At 41.3% G+C, this 21942-nt stretch overlaps 1 protein-coding gene across 4 annotated transcripts in view; it reads right to left on the bottom strand.

Annotated features, from left to right (window-relative positions):
* The window catches only part of slc12a7b (solute carrier family 12 member 7b), a 150547-nt gene that overhangs the window by 68247 nt on the left and 60358 nt on the right, over positions 1–21942 (bottom strand). For all 4 annotated transcript variants that reach the window (XM_060922449.1, XM_060922450.1, XM_060922451.1 and 1 more), the window contains exons 2-4: positions 13582–13673; positions 8386–8517; positions 6111–6260 (exon numbers count right to left, since the gene is read on the bottom strand). In XM_060922449.1, coding sequence (XP_060778432.1) covers positions 6111–6260; positions 8386–8517; positions 13582–13673 — 374 coding nt within the window. The remainder of the gene's footprint in view (positions 1–6110; positions 6261–8385; positions 8518–13581; positions 13674–21942) is intronic.

Here is a 21942-nt window from a genome sequence, read left to right as displayed (position 1 = left end):
TTAGGCTTCAATCCGTAGTAACGAAGATAACTGGTTTAATTGATTAATCATGATTACAAATTGCAATTTTGGCAAAAGTAGTAGCATTCTATCACTGCTAATTTTTCTGGTGGTAGCCGTGTTAGTCCAAAGGAGGATGAAAGGATTTGAGGAGGCAGCACTCTGATAAGACTAACTTTTAATTTGAAAGGATGCATGAGCTTTCGCTTGTGATGTACACAGGCTTCATCAGGCGAAACTTCATTCGCAACTGTGTCACTGCATTCTCTAGGCATTCTTAATTAATTGAAGGCCATGATTTTCATTAAAGGACGTTAATTTTTATCATTATCTTGTGATACTCACCATCAGCAGTAGGCCTACTGTAGGGGTTTGGCCATTAGCAGACGAATTGCAATTCAATTCAAATCTGGTTTATTGACAGTCCAGCATCCACTTGAACTGAATGACTGATACCATCCAATCTGTCACTCTATACAAATAATGTATCTGGTTACAGTTTATAATATCTATAAAATCCTCCCTCGTTGATAATTCAGTCACAAAATGTTAAAATAATTCAAAATTTTGTAAAAAATAATCTAGAAAGAGGCGGCACGGTGGTGTAGTGGTTAGCGCTGTCGCCTCACAGCAAGAAGGTCCGGGTTCAAGCCCCATGGCCGGTGAGGGCCTTTCTGTGCGGAGTTTGCATGTTCTCCCCGTGTCCGCGTGGGTTTCCTCCGGGTGCTCCGGTTTCCCCCACAGTCCAAAGACATGCAGGTTAGGTTAACTGGTGACTCTAAATTGACCGTAGATGTGAGTGTGAATGGTTGTCTGTGTCTATGTGTCAGCCCTGTGATGACCTGGCGACTTGTCCAGGGTGTACCCCGCCTTTCGCCCGTAGTCAGCTGGGATAGGCTCCAGCTTGCCTGCGACCCTGTAGAACAGGATAAAGCGGCTAGAGATAATGAGATGAGATGAGATAATCTAGAAATAAGACATATTTTAGACATGCAAAACCTCCCATGTGCAATCTGAGTGACTAAGAGTATTGTGTGCAGAATCTGCTATGTGTGCCACTAGGTGCACATAGTTGATATTGCACACAGTTTATTTGGACCCATCACATGAAAGGGATTGAATCTAGTCTCTTCTGGATTATCCATTGGTCCTTCCATTTTCTAATTAGCATAAATGGAAGCACGAGGTTAAAATTGACCAATCAGCATAGAGAACCCAATTTAAGCTAAATTGTCACATAGTAGGTTTTGAACTGACAGCGATGATATATTTAGAAAATCCCCTTTTTTGTGTCCCAGAGCTGAACTCGTGATCTCTTGGTGATAACGTGAATCCTTTTTGTTGTACTACTTGGGAGTCCTGTTCTGAAACACTTTTGTGTATTAAAACAACCTTGGCCCATTTATTTTTTTGGATCCAGAGCAAAGAAACCCTTATTCGTCACATGCACACTTCAAGCACAGTGAAATTCATCCTCTGCATTTAACCCATCTGAAGCAGTGAACACACGCGCACACACACACACAGAGCAGTGGGCAGCCCAGAGAGCAGTCAGGGGTTCGGTACCTTGCTCAAGGGCACTTCAGCCCAAGGCCGCCCCACATCAACCTAACCTGCATGTCTTTGGATTGTGGGGGAAACCGGAGAACCCGGAGGAAACCCACACAGACACAGGGAGAACAGAAAGGCCCTCGCTGGCCGCTGAGTTCGAACCCAGAACCTTCTTGCTGTGAGGCGACCATGCTAACCACTACACCACCGTGCCACCACCGTATAGCCTCAAACAGCTGAAAGCTAGTTGAGGGAATGAAGCCTTCTGAAATCACAGGCAACATGATTGGCATGGAAGTACAAATGTGTTTTTGTTGTGATTGCACATACACCAATCAGCCATAACATTATGACCACTGACAGGTGAAGAAGTGAATTACATAGATGATCTCATGACAATGGCACCTGTCCAGGGGTGGGATATATTAGGCAGCAAGAGAACAGTTAGTTCTTGAAGTTGATGTGTTGGAAGCAGGAAAAATGGGCAAGTGTAAGGATCTGAGTGACTTTGACAAGGACCAAATTGTGATGGCGAGATGACTGGGTCTGAGTATCTCCAAAATGGCACATCTTGTGGGGTGTTCCCAGTATGCAGTGGTTAGTACCTACCAAAAGTGGTCCAAGGAAGGACAACTGGTGAACCAGCGACAGGGCCATGGGTGTCGAAAGCTCACTGATTCACATGAGTCACAAAGGCTAGCGCATATGGTCCAATCTCACAGAAGAGCTACTGTAGCACAAACTGCTGAAAAAGTTAATGCTGGATAAAACAGAAACGCGTCAGCATTAACTTTTTCAGCAGTTTGTGCTACAGTACTGGGAACTGTGCTACTGGGAACACCCCACAAGATGTGCCATTTTGGAGATGCTCAGACCCAGTCATCTTTGCCATCACAATTTGGCCCTTGTCAAAGTCGCTCAGATCCTTACGCTTGCCCATTTTTCCTGCTTCCAACGCATCAACTTCAAGAACTGACTGTTCTCTTGCTGTGTAATATATCCCACCCCTTAACAGGTGCCACTGTAATGAGATAATCAATGTTATTCACTTCTTCACCTGTCAGTGGTTTTAATGGTATGGCTGATTGGCGTATATTGTTCAAGTATATAATTTCGTATATTCACAGAACCTGGCCACCACAGAGACCAGAGTTAATCCTTGAAGGAGACTTTTGTTTCTCCTCGAAGATGTGAGGAGAACTTCACCAAATGTTATTAAAAGTGTTTTTTTAAGTATTCAACTGTTATAAAAGAGGAATCACTACTTCATAAACATTTAATTGCTTTTTAAGGAGATTTCTATCACTATTACATAACACACCTCTGCGTTCTAGTGTCCTTGAACTAACTCAGATAAATGATCAGTATAAATCACTTCATCTGCTTCTGTCTCAGTCATAGTCCAAAACCTACTCTAAAGCCACTTACTGGTCCATTACCTCAAACAGGGGATTAGTGATTGCAAGAGCATTACTTGAATGAACAATTTTGTGATCTCTGGCAAACACTATGAGGAGGAATAAATCTGTCCGATTTATTAGAACTTGACTGGGAAACTATCCATCCATCTATCCATTATCTGTAGCCGCTTATCCTGTACAGGGTTGCAGGCAAGCTGGAGCACTGGGAAACTATCTGGAGCAATATTTTCTCATCATCCAAATGTCTGGCTCATCAGTTAACACACTTTAAGTTTGCCCACAGGGTCTACATAACACCATGCAGAGCTTATTTGATGAAACTGTTGAATGACGAATTTTCTAATAAATGCAGGTCAGGCTCTATAACAACTGCTGAATTAAAAAAAAAAAGAAAAAAGAAAAAACAACACACAAGATCAACTGTGAGCTACTGCTCACTTACGTATCCCCCCCGCTCTCGCTTATATCAGAATGCAAGCAATCGAAGGAATAGGACACTTATTATGAATGTTGACTTCAACAAATAATTAACCCTGAAATAAGTAAGTAAAGAGCAGTGTCTCTCCCCAGGGATTTCAAACAGCATCCTGGTAAGCTGTCATTTTGAAACAGCATTTTACTTGAAATAGCGTCAAAATCCACGCTATATGTTTCGTAAATACATTCAGTCGATAAACAGGAAGTCGATATGCGACAGACCTGAAAACGGTATACAGGATATAGAACCCCAAGCTACGCCTGGTACCAAATATCAAGTAGTTGTAATTTGTAGTTGTTGAGAAAAGTGTTATGAAAATTTTGTAAATCCACCCTATATGTTTCATAAATACATTCAGTCGGTAAACAGGAAGTCAATGTGTGACAGACCTGAAAACGGTATACATGGTATAGAACCCCAAGCTGAAGCCTGGTACCAAATATCAAGCAGTTGTGATTTGTAGTTGTTGAGAAAAGTGTTATGAAATTTTTGTAAATCCACCCTATATGTTTCATAAATACATTCAGTCGATAAACAGGAAGTCGATATGGGACAGACCTGAAAACGGTATACACGGTATAGAACCCCAAGCTGAAGTTTGGTACCAAGTGGCTATGATTTGTGGTTGCTGAGAAAAAGGGTGTTTCGAATGGATGGACGGACAGAGGGAAACCAGTATACCGCCCTCCTTCGGAGCTGGGGTATAATAAAAATGCACACTGATAGTGGATTTTCATGATCAGTAAAAATGACAAGGGATTGTTTGAGCTTTCAACTTTTCCTGAGTGCCACTGTAAGCAAATATTAATGCCAGGACTGCAGTATTCAGAGCAGGCAGATTCATATCATTGTAACATGCATCAGTCAACTTCGACAGAGAATGTGATCCACACTGTGACAGCAATGCAAGCCTGGTACTGTGGTACTGTGATTGGCACTTCAACCTTTCTCTGGGAATTTATTTTATCAACTTGTCTTAAAATCAACTGCTAATTAAGATATGATGCAATCAGAGAAACCTTCAGTGCATTTATAGATCCCTGTATTTAAACAAAATGCATTTAACTATATGACATTTTTTGACCTAGCGATGTCACAACACAGAGTAAAAGCAACTCGGTAGATATCTCATTATCTCTAGCCGCTTTATCCTGTTCTACAGGGTCGCAGGCAAGCTGGAGCCTATCCCAGCTGACTACGGGCGAAAGGCGGGGTACACCCTGGACAAGTCGCCAGGTCATCACAGGGCTGACACATAGGCCAAGTTTACATTAGACCGTATCTGTCTCGTTTTCTTCGCGTATGCACTGTCTGTTTACATTAAAACGCCTGGAAACGCCGGGAAACGGGAATCCGCCAGGATCCACGTATTCAATCCAGATCGTGTCTGGTCCAGTGCTGTGTAAACATTGAGAATACGCGGATACGCTGTGCTGAGCTCTAGCTGGCGTCGTCATTGGACAACGTCACTGTGACATCCACCTTCCTGATTCGCTGGTGTTGGTCATGTGACGCGACTGCTGAAAAACGGCGCGGACTTCCGCCTTGTATCACCTTTCATTAAAGAGTATAAAAGTATGAAAATACTGCAAATACTGCCCATTGTGTAGTTATGATTGTCTTTAGGCTTGCCATCCTTCCACTTGCAAGTGGTAAGTGACTTGCGCACAGCGGCTCAGTCCCGAATCACTGCTCATGCACTTCACTCGCGCGCTCTGAGCTGCGCAGGGCCGGAGTGCGCACCCTCCAGAGGGCACTCGCTGTTCAGGGCGGAGTGATTTGGAGCGCAGCCGCTGAGGAGGAAGCGATGAGCCGCACTGACACATTTCAACTTACGTGCCGAATTATTCATGTGATTAGCGTATCCGTGTATTGGCGTTGCTGTGTGCGCGCGAATCGTGTATTGGCGTTGCTGTGTGCACGCTAATCGTTTTTAAAAACGTTAATCTGATGATCCGCTGATACGGTCTAATGTAAACCCCACCATAGACACAGACAACCATTCACACTCACGGTCAATTTAGAGTCACCAGTTAACCTAACCTGCATGTCTTTGGGGGAAACCGGAGCACCCGGAGGAAACCCAAGCGGAGAACATGCAAACCCCGCACAGAAAGGCCCTTGTCGGCCACGGGGCTTGAACCCACACCTTCTTGCTGTGAGGCGACAGTGCTAACCACTATACCACCGTGCCGCCCCCTCGGTAGATATATTTTTTGTAAATCAGCATTCCCTCAAAAGTGCCAATCTGAACAGTGACACAAAGACAGGAAGCGCATTGCCACAATTGTAAGTAAGGGCTCTCAAAAAAGATGACTGATCCCATTGTCTGCTCTGTTTCAGCACCAAAGATTACACACCAAGCTGCCAAGAGGCATAAAATGCTAGATTTCCGTTTGAAGAGGATGGCAGACTAAACATCCATCCACTTATTCTCTCACATAGAGCTTCAGTTTTCTTTGCCCCTGTTGTACACGATCTCAGTGTAAAGTTGGAATGTTTCAATTTGCCCCAAAAGAATAAAACATTTATTAAGCTACATGGAAAAATATCTAAATTTAGCCCCTTATGGCAAAACTCAAAATACAGTATTACAATCCACCAGGACAAAAATTCAAAAGCCATCTGTCGAGCAAACTTTCAAGGCACAGTACACTTACACAACAGCAGCACATGGATACGATAATAAAGGCCTCCAGGATGCCTGCAGTTCCCACAATCCAGGTCATTCGCAGAAACAGGATGACCCCCAGGATATTCTGAAGGCAGGGCAGGTAGACGCCCATGAACGTTCCCATTTGTGGACTCGCCTGAGTAAAGTAGAAGCACAAAACACAAACTCTTTTCACTCTCTTGTTAAAATAAGCAATGATAACAGAACAGAAACTCAAAGGGTAATCATTCTGAGAGTATTGAATTAACACTAAGTTTGGAAAATCACTAAATCCTGTCATTGTGATGTAATAATTAAAGTATTGTGAAACTATTTTGAACTCCTGAATTATGATCACAGCTTATAATTTTAGATATATGAAGTAACTATTTCTTTATGGGATAGAATAACTCATGAAAATACAAAGAAAAGTAAAAATCACCAGTAGGAATAACTTGATCAGGGTGGAACAATCAGTAGCCGGGGACCCCGGGATAAGCAGATTTCATGTCCTGGCTATTACTTCTTATTCTATCCACATTCACTGGATATGGGCAATCGTGCATTCTGATTGGTTACTCTACTACTAGGCTACCAGCTCATATACCGTGGGTACCGAAAAACAAAATGGCGGCACGCATCAAGTCAAATATATCATTTTGTTATCAAGTATTTAAAAGAAACAGAAATAGCTAAAAGAGTATTAAAAAATAATATTTTTAATAGTTGTTGGTTAGTGAGCACAGGACATCAGCAATTATTCTATCCACATTCATTGGATATAAGCAATCGCGCACTCTGATTGGCTACTCTACTACTAGGCTATCAGATCAGATCACTGTGAGTAGAGAAAAACAAAATGGCGCAGCGTGTTGCTGAACCAACCGAGGACGAAATAAAAACTCTACTTGAAAACAAAACCCCCAAAAATATAAAAAAAAACCCAAAAGATGAAATAAAATTATTTGATGGTAAGAACACACATATATATAATTTTTTTTTTTCAATCATTATTATTTTTGCATTTCTCACAAACTGCTACTGTCATTTTGCCGGTTTGTTTACATTCTAAGTGAAAATGATTTTGTCAAATGTTTTGTATAAAGTTTTTATTTATTGAATTTGCAAAAAATAAAAATTTTGTTTCTCAAAATCCAGTGAAAGTGGATAGAATAAAACAGTTATTCCACTCAATCTCATCGTACATGGCTTATAGCCAACTCGGTGCTACGCGCCTCATCGGCTATCAGCTTATGTACGACTTGATTTTGTGGAATAACTGTTAATTATTCATAGTTGCCTGGCAAACAGGTAGGTTTAACAGTGGGCTAGCTATAGTACCTCGAGTAGCTTAGCGTAAACCAATGTCACGTGCACGCCTACCTCCAAATAGAGTATCATAAAGGATCTAAGGGTAACCTTAGTACCACTCATGCACCATTAAAACAACTGTGCCACTCAACTCTAGGCTTTTATCAGAATCACAGCTCTTATTCATTCTAACATCTTCAGTATGTGAGAAGCATTTTGCAGCATCATAGCCCTTTATGGTCATTTCTCTGTATGTCTGCAGCCTGACCTACCAAGCAGAAGCCGTGGCACTCTTCGCATAAAACATGACAAGGGAATGAACCTGATCACTGCCACCACAAGGCACTGAGCCCAGTGTGTGTTTTTTATGGCATGACTTAGCAACCATTTAGAAATTTCAACAACAAACAAAGCAGGACGTTAAGTTGAAGAAGCCCACAAATGAAGGTTAGAGCTGTGCTGGCCCCGTAGATATATGTATGGGTAAAACAAACTGTCGAGCAGTCAACACACAATTTATCATTCTAACGGTCCAAGCATTCTTGTCTGATCAACGCGAGTATACATAAAGTATCATTCGAAATATTATTACAGATTGTGATTCGCGTGTCTGCTTTGCAACCAGTCCTAAATATCAATATAAAATCTCCATTCAGGAAGGTTTTGCGAGTGCAATTTTTCATAAGAGGAACAAGATCTACATTTACACATACCTGTGACTTAAGGGTGCCAAAACATACACAAACCAAATAGGGGAAAACAAAAGATTGTGTTTTCTGTACACATACCCTGAAGACACAAACACACTAAGATGATCCTATTTCACTGAAGGACAGAGACTAAAAACAAAGACTAACACCCTGACGGCATAAATTTAAATTTTATAAGCAGACGGTCCATTGGATTGAAAATTAAACACTTTAAGATTGGATTACAAAATAACCCTTCTGATAAAGTGCTACTGTGCTTACTTTTACAGTCTTCTTCTTTGCTCCCTCCTCCTCGTCCGCCTCCTCGTGCTCCCGAACCCCCTGTGTAAGGTTCGTGTAATTGGCCAGTTTGCTGAGAAGCGACGACACCATTGGGTTGCTGTCCATCTCTTCCTATAAAGTGTAAAACTTGTGCATTTAATTAATGTGCCAAAGATTACAACTATGAAACACTGGCACTCAGTGGAAATAAGTGGATGGAGGCCTGATAGTAACTTACCCAATATCAAAAGAGATGTCAAAAGGCACAACACAATACAATTGATATATATATCAGGGCTTTACATTAACTTTTTTGCTCACCGGCCACTGTGGCTAGTGGTTTTCCCAAATCACTAGTCATTCAGCCTTTTCACTAGCCACAATTTTGTTGCCAGGAAATCGCAGCTTTTTCTTCACCATGATACATTAAAGTTCGGAAGATCTAGATTTAATTATGAATGGCAGCGTATAATGTATCTCTACAGTAGCACTCAAGTATTCAGTGATGTTAAGGTAGCTCCCTATATGAAAACATGCAACCAATTCAGACAAAAATATAAACAGAGTATTCTGTTTATTGAACTCAAATTCAAGCCCCTTACAATATGAAATATCGTATAATATAAAAAATAACATTCAGTACAACTGATTTGATATGCAAGTATTATGTATTATCAAGTATTATTATGCATATTATGTATTTTCTATTAATAGTGTGTGAACATGTGTAGAGAGAGACATTAAATGTCCTCATTACATTCACGGGAATTAGCTCAAGTGGTAGAGTGCTTGCTTAACATGTAAGAGGTAGTGGGATTGATGCCCACATTCTCCAAAACAGTAACTGCCCCCTTGCTTGCATTTTCTTAATTTCCTGAGGGAACCTGCCCAAAGGGATCAATACAATTTTATCTAATCTAATCTAATCTAATCTAATCTAATCTAATCTAATCTAATCTAATCATCAGATGAGTCTGAATGGTCCATGAAAAATGGTTTTCGTGACCTGAGGCTTCCAGCATGCCATAAGTTGATAGCTGGGGCGAGATGAACTTCTTTCCAATTGCATGAACGTTTCTAAACAGCAGCTCCATCCTCTCCAGCTCAGCCGACTTCATGACAGCCAGGGACTGAAAGCAATGCTGTCCTGTAGTGAACCAGCCGTCTTCGCCGGTTTTGATGTGATAGTACCGATGTGTGCATTTGACTTTTCGTGGTCCTTTTATAGTTTCGAGTTTAAAATTACTGGTGCCTATCTTTGCCAGACTTTCTACAGTCTTGCAGTACATGGTATTTTTGGTTTTGCTATGAACTAGCCAATCTCACCTGAACTTCCAGTTGTCATTGAACTGTCTTATCTTCCTACTAGTGTCTTGTTCATCTCTATGGCCGCAGCCAGCTCTGAGGCCCCCGCGGTCCGGACCTCGGTCATTTTTAAGAGCTGAAAGTACTTTTGTATGCTAAATATTCAACTGGATAAAAAAATAAAGAACATTAAAACGTCTCTGTAAAAAGCGCATTGTTAATTATGTTAAACGTTGATTCTGTCTTCTGTGTCTGTTTCGTGCGCGCGGCTCTGAGACCAAGAACACAAAAGCGAATGAGCATGCGACTCGGGGGAGGAACGCAGTGCAGGAGACACGGGGTTTCCATGGTAGCCATCAGTGCACTTTCATAAAGCTGTGAAATTTACATTTTTGAAGCAGCGCAGTTGTAGCTTGCCTTGTTTGAGATTTTAAAAATAAATCATTCGATAAGCCAAAGCAATAGAGTGGAAAGTTTCAACTTGTGCTTGCCTTGGATAACTTTGCCTAAAACATGGTGGTGTATACTAATATTTTTCCCCAGAATTTTTTTTGTGTGTAGGTGTAACGGCTGCCAGATTGTTAATGTATCTTCGTTCCATAGGCTACATGGTGAGGGTATCTTTTGTCCTCATTGCTTGGGCCAGATCAAACCATTAAACAAGCTTAAATTATTCTTACTCTTGCCACATACATGATTTTTTTTCTAAACTGATTATATTCAGTTCAAACACCATTAAAAGTAATTTCAGGAATAGATCTCTTGTGTGACGTGTAATTCACCCTGCTCATTTAAACATAGTGAACATTTTTCGCCGCACACTTTGCGTATCATGGACCTCAGTGATTTTAAAATGCTGCTCCGGCCCTGATCATCTCTGCCCCTTTTTTCCTGAGCAGCAGGGTTTGAAACTCCAGCTATATGCTGTCACATAGTGCGCTTGTCAGTCGTCAGCAACTTTGTTGCTTCATTCATTAACCGCAGGTTACCGTATCATTGATTTTATCTGAGACATTAACAAACGTTCTAAACAATTCTAACATGTTGTGTCAGAATGTTTATGCAGGTGCTCATGGGAGTTGTAGGTCTGTAATATTACATTGCAATGCGTTTATTATATCAGATGCCTTCAGAGAAAACTACAATTAAAATATATTGTCATACCACAGAATAAACCACCCGCCAAAGTGGCGAGTGGGACTAAAGGCATTACCCACCAAAGCCGAATTTTACCCACATTTGGCGGGTGGGCGGGTGCTAATGTAAAGCCCTGATATATACAGTACCAGTCAAAAGTTTGGAAACACCTTCAAATTCGGTGTTTTTATTTTTTAATTTTTTTTTCCTACATTGCAAATTAATACTGAAGTCATCCAGACTATGCAGCAACATGGAAGGAATCATTTAGTAAACTTTAAAATGTTAATCAAACCAAAATATGTTTTAGATTTTAGATTCTTCAAAGTAGGCACCTTTTGCTTTGATTACAGCTTTGCACACTCTTGACATTCTCTCAATCAGCTTCATGAGGTAATCACTCGAAATGGTTTTCCAACAGTCTTGAAGGAGTTCCCAGAGGTGCTGAGCACTCGTTGGCTGCTTTGCCTTCACTCTGCGGTCCAACTCATCCCAAACTTTTTCGGACTGACTGACCTTAATTTCTTAAAGTAATGATGGACTGTCATTTTTCTTTACTTAGTTGAGTAGTTCTTGGCATAATATGGATTAGAACAGTATTCAAATAGGGCCATTCACTGTATACCAACTCCACCTCTTCACAACACAACTGATGGTCTCAAACACATTAAGAGGTCAAGAAATTCAAGAAATTAGCTCTTGACAAGGCACAGCTGTAAACTGAAAGCCATTCCAGGTGACTACCTCGTAAAGCTGACTGAGAAAATGCCAAGATGTGCAAAGCTGTCATCTAAGCAAAAGGTGCTGACTTTGAAGAATCTAAAATATAAAACATATTCTGGTTTGATTAACAGTTTTTTGTTTACCAAATAATTCCATATACCGTATATTTCTTCATAATGTAGTATTAATATACAATTCAGAAAATTTTTAAATAATGAAAAACCACTGAATTAGAGGCGTTTCCAAACTTTTGAATGGTACTGTAGAAAACAATCAGTAGCCTGGGACACTTACACAACATATATACACAGTGGTGCTTGAAAGTCTGTGAACCCTTTAGAATTTTCTATATTTCTGCATAAATATGACCTAAAACATCATCAGATTTTCACACAAGTCCTAAAAGTAGATAAAGAGAACCCAGTTAAACAAATGAGACAAAAATATTATACGTGATCATTTATTTATTGAGGAAAATGATCCAATATTACATATCTGTGAGTGGCAAAAGTATGTGAACCTCGAGGATTAGCAGTTAATTTGAAGGTGAAATTAGAGTCAGGTGTTTTCATTCAATGGGATGATAATCGTGTGAGTGGGCACCCTGTTTTATTTAAAGAACAGGGATCTATCAAAGTCTGATCTTCACAACACATGTTTGTGGAAGTGTATCATGGCACAAACTATGGAGATTTCTGAGGACCTCAGAAAAAGCGTTGCTGATGCTCATCAGGCTGGAAAAGGTGACAAAACCATCTCTAAAGAGTTTGGACTCCACCAATCCACAGTCAGACAGATTGTGTACAAATGGAGGAAATTCAAGACCATTGTTACCCTCCCCAGGAGTGGTCGACCAACAAAGATCACTCCAAGAGCAAGGTGTGTAATAATCGGTGAGGTCACAAAGGACCCCAGGGTAACTTCTGAGCAACTGAAGGCCTCTCTCACATTGGCTCATGTTAATGTTCATGAGTCCACCATCAGAAGAACACTGAACAACAAATGGTGTGCATGGCAGGGTTGCAGGGAGAAAGCCACTGCTCTCCAAAAAGAGCATTGCTCTTGTCTGCAGTTTGCTAAAGATCACGTGGACAAGCCAGAAGGCTATTCGAAAAATGTTTTGTGGACAGATGAGACCAAAATAGAAATGTTTGTTTTAAATGAGAAGTGTTATGTTTGGAGAAAGGAAAACACTGCATTCCAGCATAAGAACCTTATCCCATCTGTGAAACATGGTGGTGGTAGTATCATGGTTTGGGCCCGTTTTGCTGCATCTAGGTCAGGACGGCTTGCAATGAACAATGAATTCTGAATTATACCAGCGAATTCTAAAGGAAAATGTCAGGACATCTGTCCATGAACTGAATTTCAAGAGAAGGTGGGTCATGCAGCAAGATGACAACCCTAAGCACACAAGTCGTTCTACCAAAGAATGGTTAAAGAAGAATAAAGTTAATGTTTTGGAATGGCCAAGTCAAAATCCTGACCTTAATCCAATCAAAATATTGTGGAAGGACCTGAAGCGAGCAGTTCATGTGAGGAAACCCACCAACATTCCAGAGTTGAAGCTGTTCTGTACGGAGGAATGGGCTAAAATTCCTCCAAGCCGGTGTGCAGGACTGATCAACAGTTACCGCAAACGTTTAGTTGCAGTTATTGCTGCACAAGGGGGTCACACCAGATACTGAAAGCAAAGGTTCACATACTTTTGCCACTCACAGATATGTAATATTGGATAATTTTCCTCAATAAATAAATGACCAAGTATAATATTTTTGTCTCATTTGTTTAACTGGGTTCTCTTTATCTACTTTTAGGACTTGTGTGAAAATCTGATGATGTTTTAGGTCATATTTATGCAGAAATATAGAAAATTCTAAAGGGTTCACAAACTTTCAAGCACCACTGTGTGTGAAACACAAAAACAACATTGTGAGTGTAAGTACATATAAATATTTGGACACATTTTAAGAAGAATCAGACAAAAAAACTGAAACTGTCATTATTAGCTTGACTAAATGGAGAGAGTACCTCAAACAGGGCCATGTTTTTGCCATCATAGAGGCTGCCCCTGTCATTATCTGAGCTGATGAAGGGACTACTTTCCTTTGGGGTTCCATCACCTGAGACAAAAGAGAGAAAGGCAGGATGTTATGCGCTTATGTTAGTGAAATGATGACATGGCTTATTAAAAAAGCTTGATGTTGAAAAAAAAATAAAATGCTTCAAATTCAGATCCAAAACAGAGATCATAGCATTTGTCAAATGTGCTAAAGTGAAACCCACTATGAAACAAAACAACCACCTCGAACCATCCATAGCTGTTGCTTATCCAAACCTTGGCACGCAAGGAATTTTATGTTGCTCGACAACCTTTAGTTGATTTATGAAGAAAGGTAAATCCAGGACGGAACATTTTAATAAATTGCTAAATGCATCGTATACAGTGGCACATCACAGTTTAACAGTAACACACCTCCAAGACTGATTCAGCTCATTTCTGGGGGAGCTTCAGGCTCCACATCAGTATTGAGAAGAGCACAAAGGCATTTTCTTTCTTATGGCCTGATTACAGCCAAAAAATTTATTTTGACATTCCGGAAGAAGAAGGAGGCTCCCGCTTTTAAGATGTGGCTCAAAGAAATGGCTGACACCCTCCACCGTGAAAAAAAAAAGGTTTGCTCTGAGGAGCAGAGAGTTGCAATTTAACAAGATCTGGCTGCCCTTCATCCGTTACCTCAAAAACAACCTGTAGTCGACTTTCCTTGCGTAAGTGGCTGTCCGCTATCACTTTTTATTTTTTACCTTTTGCCCTTAATTCTCCATCACCACATGTATCAACATATATAATGTTCTGAGCAGAAGGGGGTAGGGCGGGAGGGTATACTAACCGTGTACTTTTGTGTTTATTTAGGTGGGACACCTAAATGTATTTTTTTTCTCTTTTTCTTTCTTCATAATGAAAATGTAGACTGTTTTCCTGTCCTACATTATGCAATCTACTTCTAATAAAACATACTTGACAAAAAGAAATCTCTCCCTCTCTATTTGGCACATCACTACAGTGACATGGCCACTCTGACCTCCACCAGAGTTTCTCGGGGCAGTTACAGTAGTGGTTTCCCGTTGCCTTCTACTGGATTATTATTGAGGTTTTCTCCTCTCAAACATTCACACCAATGGGCAATTTAGTGGAGCCAGTTAACTTAACTGCATGTCTTTAGGGAAAACTGGATCACCCGGAGGAGACAGGAGAACACGCAAACTCCACACAAAAAGGCACCCATCGGCCACTGGGCTCAAACTCAGAACCTTCTTGCTGTGAGGCAACAGTGCTAACCAATGCACCACCATGCCACGTGGAGAAGAACTGCATTCTTGTCAACATTTGTAGCCAAATTATGCAAACAACACACAAGCTGTGAAATGAGTCATCCATTTATTAATATTATTGGCCCAACTGTATCTCAGTGATATTCATTACATTTTTAATCACTGCCTCCAGAGATATCAAAGGAAACCAAACACTTTAATTTCTCTAGGTCTTATTATTGACAGTGCAGTGGTTCACACTGCCACCTCCCAGCAAGAAGGTTCTGGGCTCGAACCTTGCAGCCAACCGGGGCCTTTCTTTGTGGAGTTTGCTGTTCTCCCTGTGCCTGTGTGGGTTTCCTCCAGTTGATCAGGTTTTCTCCCACAGTCCAAAGACATATGGATGAGGTCAGCTGAGGACTCTAAATTGCTCATAGGTGTGAATTTGAGTGTGAATGGTTGTTCGTGTTAGGCTACGTTTACATTAGACCGTATCTGTCTCGTTTTCTTCGCGGATGCACTGTCCGTTTACATTAAACCGCCTGGAAACGCCAGGAAACGGGAATCCGTCAGGGTCCACGTATTCAATCCAGATCGTGTCTGGTCCGGTGCTGTGTAAACATTGAGAATATGCGGATACGCTGTGCTGAGCTCTAGCTGGCGTCGTCATTGGACAACGTCACTGTGACATCCACCTTCCTGATTCGCTGCCGTTGGTCATGTGACGCGACTGCTGAAAAACAGCGCGGACTTCTGCCTTGTATCACCTTTCATTAAAGAGTATAAAAGTATGAAAATACTGCAAATACTGATGCAAATACTGACCATTGTGTAGTTATGATTGTCTTTAGGCTTGCCATCCTTCCACTTGCAAGTAGTAAGTGATATGCGCTGGGATCACACACACAGCGGCTCAGTCCCGAATCACAGCTTGTTCACTTCACTCGCGCGCTGTGTGAGCTGCGCAGGGCCGGGGAGTGCGCACCCTCCAGAGGGCACTCGCTGTTCAGGGCAGAGTGATTTGGAGCGCAGGATGCCTGCGGAGCCGAGCGTATCCGTGTATTGGCGTTGCTATGTGCACGCAAATCGTGTATTGGTGTTGCTGTGTGCACACTAATCGTTTTAAAAACGTTAATCTGATGATCCGCTGATACGGTCTAATGTAAACATGGGCTTAGTCCTGTGATAGATTGGTGACCTACCCAGGGTGGACCCCAACTCTTGCCCAAAGTCAGCTGGGATTGGCTCTAGCTTCCGCTGGGACGTGGTATAGATAATGGACGGATAAATGGAAGGTCGTCATGTTCTGTCAGCAATGGTCTTGTTACTGTGCATAATTTATTATAAAGAAAATGGTTCTGGTGCATAAAAAAAAGATTATATTTATTAATCCAGCCATGATATTTATTTAAGTTTTGTGTGCTGTTTTCATGCAATGCTAACAAATGTACACTACTGTTCAAAAGTTTGGGGTCACCCAGACAATTTTGTGTTTTCCATGAAAAGTCACACTTTTATTTACCACCATAAGTTATAAAATGAATAGAAAATATAGTCAAGATATTTTTCTGGCCATTTTGAGCATTTAATCGACCCCACAAATGTGATGCTCCAGAAACTCAATCTGCTCAAAGGAAGGTCAGTTTTATAGCTTCTCTAAAGAGCTCAACTGTTTTCAGCTGTGCTAACATGATTGTACAAGGGTTTTCTAATCATCCATTAGCCTTCTGAGGCAATGAGCAAACACATTGTACCATTAGAACACTGGAGTGAGAGTTGCTGGAAATGGGCCTCTATACACCTATGGAGATATTGCACCAAAAACCAGACATTTGCAGCTAGAATAGTCATTTACCACATTAGCAATGTATAGAGTGGATTTCTGATTAGTTTAAAGTGATCTTCATTGAAAAGAACAGTGCTTTTCTTTCAAAAATAAGGACATTTCAAAGTGACCCCAAACTTTTGAACGGTAGTGTATCAGGGCATTAAATGTTGAACATGGCCTTAAGCTAGCATAATTTATACAGTGTTATATACAGCTTGACTGAGACCAATTAATTAACTAATCAAATGTATATCTGTACGTATTACTGGCAAAGACAGTGAGAAAGCTGAGAGACCATTTCCATCTGAGGTTTTCCTATCATACCACAGAAAACATGCACCTTCTGAAGAGCCAGATTAACATCGACTCAAACGGTCAAGCCCTTTCACACTATTATTTTAATCATTTACAACTAAACCCTCTATATTTTGTCTCTTTACATTTCACAGACTCAACAAATTTCTCCATGGAAGAAAAACAAATGTGTAACTGAACTAAATAAACAAAATGCAATGCCAGAAGCAGGGGAACTGATAAAAAGAAAACGTGAGTACACTGAGCATGGTCTAATCAGTCCACCAGACCCTGCCGCATTGATTTTCCTATAATTGGAAAGTAAATGTGATCAATGCCGTCCCTCTGGCTCTAAGGGTCATTTAATCCAACACTCCCGATGCCCTAAACTGCAGCCTATGATTTGCTGTTGTGGATTTTACCTTTGCCATGCTCATGTGCATAGAAGCAAGTAATAACCTTGTGAAAGTATACTGTGCTTTACATAGTCTGCACTTATCAGCTATAATTCTGTTGTATATTCTATACATGTTTTACAAGCTCTGGAAAGGAAAAATATCCATATGGGATGAAATAGTCGGAACAGGTATAGCAGAGCAGAGGTAGGCTCCAGACCAAAAATTCTTATCTAACTTTTATAAAGCATTTATAACTTTGCATAATGATTATGCCATACAGAAACTTTGGTCCATGGCTGGGCCATACAAAAAGGCAGAATAACTTAATTAAATCTTGAGTGGGTCAGACCATTATTGTCTGAAGATTCAAGCACTGAACAGTCATTTGCAGAGTTGCAAATACTTTTTCAAACTAAAAACCAAGAGTACCCTCTTAAAAGCTTAACCACTGACAAAGGGGCAAGGGGATGTGTCCCTGGGCAAAATTACATTCACTGAATGCAAGAATGGTCTGTCTATGTGAAGCATGAACTTACTTACTTACAACACCCATTCCAAAAAAGTTGAGACCCTGTGTGAAACATGAATAACTAGATAGAACTCGACGCCAACGGCGTCGATGGGGATGCCTCCGCCTGGTAGACTACACGCCTTATTAAGTTGTGATTTGGGGATGGACATTTGACCTCACAGTAATCTTGACCTGTGACCTTTTAACATCCAAATCTAATCAGTTAATGTTTGTCCCCAAATGCACAAATGGTGAAAGTTTGGTGAAATTCCTTTCATTTGCCTTGGAGATATTGTGTGCACAAGGTTTTCGGACAGACATTTGACCTCACAGTGACCTTGACCTTATACCTTTTGATCTCAAAATCTAATCATTTCATCTTTGTCCTAAAGTGCACAAATGGTGAAAGTTTGGTGAAATTCCTTTCATTAGTCTTTGAGATATGGCGTTCACAAGGTTTGGGGATGGACATTTGACCTCACAGTAACCTTGACCTGTGACCTTTTAACCTCAAAATCTAATCGGTTCATGTTTGTCCCAAAGCGCACAAATGGTGAAAGTTTGGTGAAATTCCTTTCATTAGCTTTTGAGATATCGTGTTCACAAGGTTTCGGGACGCACGCACGCACGGACGGATGGACGCACGGACAGACGGACAACCCGAAAACATAATGCCTCCTGCACCTTAAGGTGGCAGAGGCATAAAAACAGAATGTGATCATTTAAAATTTTGGGAAACCTTATATTTCATTGAAAATAGTACAAAGGCAACATATCAAGTGTTGAAACTGAGAATTTGATGTCAGCAACACATTTCAAAAAAGTTGGGACTACCACTATGTTGCATCACCTCTACTTTTAACAACACTCTGTAAACGTTTGGGAACTGAGGAGACCAACTGCTGTAGTTTTGAAAGAGAAATGTTGTCCCATTCTTGCCTGTTATACAATTTTAGTTGCTCAACAGTTCAGTGTCTTGTTTGTCATATTTTGCACTTCATAATGCACCAAATGTTTTAAATGGGAGACAGGTCTGGACTGTAGGCAGGCCAGTTTAGCACCCAGACTCTTTTACTACGGAAGGATGCAAATGCAATACCTGCAGAATGCACTTTGGCATTGTCTTGCTGAAATAATCGAGACCTTCCCTGAAAAAGGCATCATCTGGATGGCAGCATGTTGCTCCAAAACCTGTATATCTCATTCAGCATTAATGGTGCCTTCCCAGATGTGCAAGCTACCCATGCCATGTGCACTAATGCACCACCATATCATCACAAATGCTGTCTTTTCAACTGTGTGCTGAGAAGAAGTCAAAGGGTCCCTCTCCTCTTTAACCTGGAGGACATGGTGTCCATGATTTCCAAAAATAATTTAAAATTTTGGGGCGGCATGGTGGTGTAGTGGTTAGCGCTGTTGCCTCACAGCAAGAAGGTCCTGGGTTCGAGCCCCGGGGCCGGCGAGGGCCTTTCTGTGCGGAGTTTGCATGTTCTCCCCGTGTCCGCGTGGGTTTCCTCCGGGTGCTCCGGTTTCCCCCACAGTCCAAAGACATGCAGGTTAGGTTAACTGGTGACTCTAAATTGACCGTAGGTGTGAATGTGAGTGTGAATGGTTGTCTGTGTCTATGTGTCAGCCCTGTGATGACCTGGCGACTTGTCCAGGGTGTACCCCGCCTTTCGCCTGTAGTCAGCTGGGATAGGCTCCAGCTTGCCTGCGACCCTGTAGAAGGATAAAGCGGCTAGAGATAATGAGATGAGATGAATTTAAAATTTCGATTCATCAGACCAAAAGACAATTTTCCACTTCACCTCAATCTATTGAAAATGAGCTCAGGCCCAGAGATGACAGCAGTTTTTTTTTTCCTGGATATAGTTGCGATATGGCTTTTAACTTGCATTTGTAGATGCAGTGTTGAACTGTGTTTACAAAAGATGGTTTTCGTAAGTGTTGCTGAACCCATGCAGCAATTTCCATGACAGAATCATGTCCATTTTTAATGTAGCACCACCTGAGGGCCTGAAGGTCATGGGGCATTCAATGTTGGTTTTCAACCTTGTTCCTTGCATTCAGAGATTTCTCCAGATTCTCTGAATCTTTTAATGATATTATGTCCCATAGATGATGTGATCCCCAATTTTTTTTTTTCAATTTTACATTGAGGAAAGTTATTCTTAGGTGGTGTTTACATTAGACCGTATCAGCGGATCATCAGATTAACGTTTTTAAAACGATTCGCGTGCACACAGCAACGCCAATACACGATTCGCGTGCACACAGCAATGCCAATACGCTCGGCTCCGCAGGCATCCTGCGCTCCAAATGACTCCGCCCTGAACAGCGAGTGCCCTCTGGAGGGTGCGCACTCTGGCCCTGCGCAGCTCACAGAGCGCGCGAGTGAAGCGCACGAGCAGTGATTCGGGACAAATAGCAGGAAGTGAAAGTCCGCGCCGTTTTTCAGCAGTCGCATCACATGACCAACGTGGCATGACCAACGCCAGCGAATCAGGAAGGTGGATGTCACAGTGACGTTGTCCAATGATGACGTCAGCTAGAGCTCAGCACAGCGTATCCTCGTTCCTCAATGTTTACACAGCACCGGATCAGATACGTAATGGATTGAATACGTGGGCCCTGGCGGATTCAAGTTGTTCCACCTGTGAAGTCGTTTCCCGGCGTTTTAATGTGAACGGACAGTGCATCCGCGACGAAAACGAGACGGATACGGTCTAATGTAAACACCACCTTAAACTGTTGCACTGTTTACCCACGCAGTCATTCACAGAGCGGTGAACCCCTCCCCATCTTTACTTCTGAGGGACTCCGCCTCTCTGGGATACTCTTTTTATACCCAATCATGTCACTAACCCGTTGCCAATTAACCAAATAAGGTTTTTTTGTTTTGTTTTTGAGCATTACACAAATTTTTAAGTCTTTTATTTGTATTTACATTTTACAGCATCTTTTGGACTTTTTTGGAAACATGGTTGTATTTGCTTGTGTGTTTGTTTTTTGTTTGTTTATTTGTTATGTATTGTTTCTTGCTTATATATTAATTATTGCCTGCATCCAATGGCAAAGTTTCTCATTCTGGCTCAAAATGGATACCATCAGATAAAAAATGTATAATCTGTAATGATCAGTCAATAAGCATACTGTAAATGATTAACATATAATAATAATAATAATAATCATCATCATCATCATCAAGGCGGCACGGTGGTGTAGTGGTTAGCGCTGTCGCCTCACAACAAGAAGGTCCGGGTTCGAGCCCCGTGGCCGACAAGGGCTTTTCTGTGTGGAGTTTGCATGTTCTCCCCGTGTCTGCGTGGGTTTCCTCTGGGTGCTCCGGTTTTCCCCACAGTCCAAAGACATGCAGGTTAGGTTAACTGGTGACTCTAAATTGACCGTAGGTGTGAATGTGAGTGTGAATGGTTGTCTGTGTCTATGTGTCAGCCCTGTGATGACCTGGCGACTTGTCCAAGGTGTACCCCGCCTTTCGCCCGTAGTCAGCTGGGATAGGCTCCAGCTTGCCTGCGACCCTGTAGAAGGATAAAGCGGCTAGAGATAATGAGATGAGATAATAATCAACCACATTGTAAAAAAATAGCCCTGACAATATATAACTTCTTAAAATAGATCCAGTATGCGATCCATTCTGGAGATGTCTACACCCATAACTTCTGCTTCCTCGATCGTTGTTTAGACTGGAAGAGACTCTGTCTTTGACGTCTGTAATAAAATATGCCTTCATGTCTCCTCTGTGATTAAACTGCTGCATCTAAAGGGTCAAGAATAAACCTTAGTAAATAGGTTCTTACAAACAGATGTTTATGGCACATACTGTTCATTTATTAGATCACTGTGATATTGCAGTGTGCAAAGGTCAGGCTTTAAGCTTATATGCATTGCAGTTATTACAGAAGGTCATTTAAATAGTATGTGGTACGATGCTCTGCTGATTGGCTTGAATTTTCACAGTAAAGACACAATGGAGACAAAGTGATCATTTCCTGTGCCACAAAAAGATTTCGATGGAACTAAAATCATCA

This window comes from Neoarius graeffei, chromosome 5 (genome assembly GCF_027579695.1).
Source record: "Neoarius graeffei isolate fNeoGra1 chromosome 5, fNeoGra1.pri, whole genome shotgun sequence".
NCBI classification, from domain to species: Eukaryota; Metazoa; Chordata; class Actinopteri; order Siluriformes; family Ariidae; genus Neoarius; species Neoarius graeffei.
This window is presented reverse-complemented; position numbering and strand designations above follow the sequence as displayed.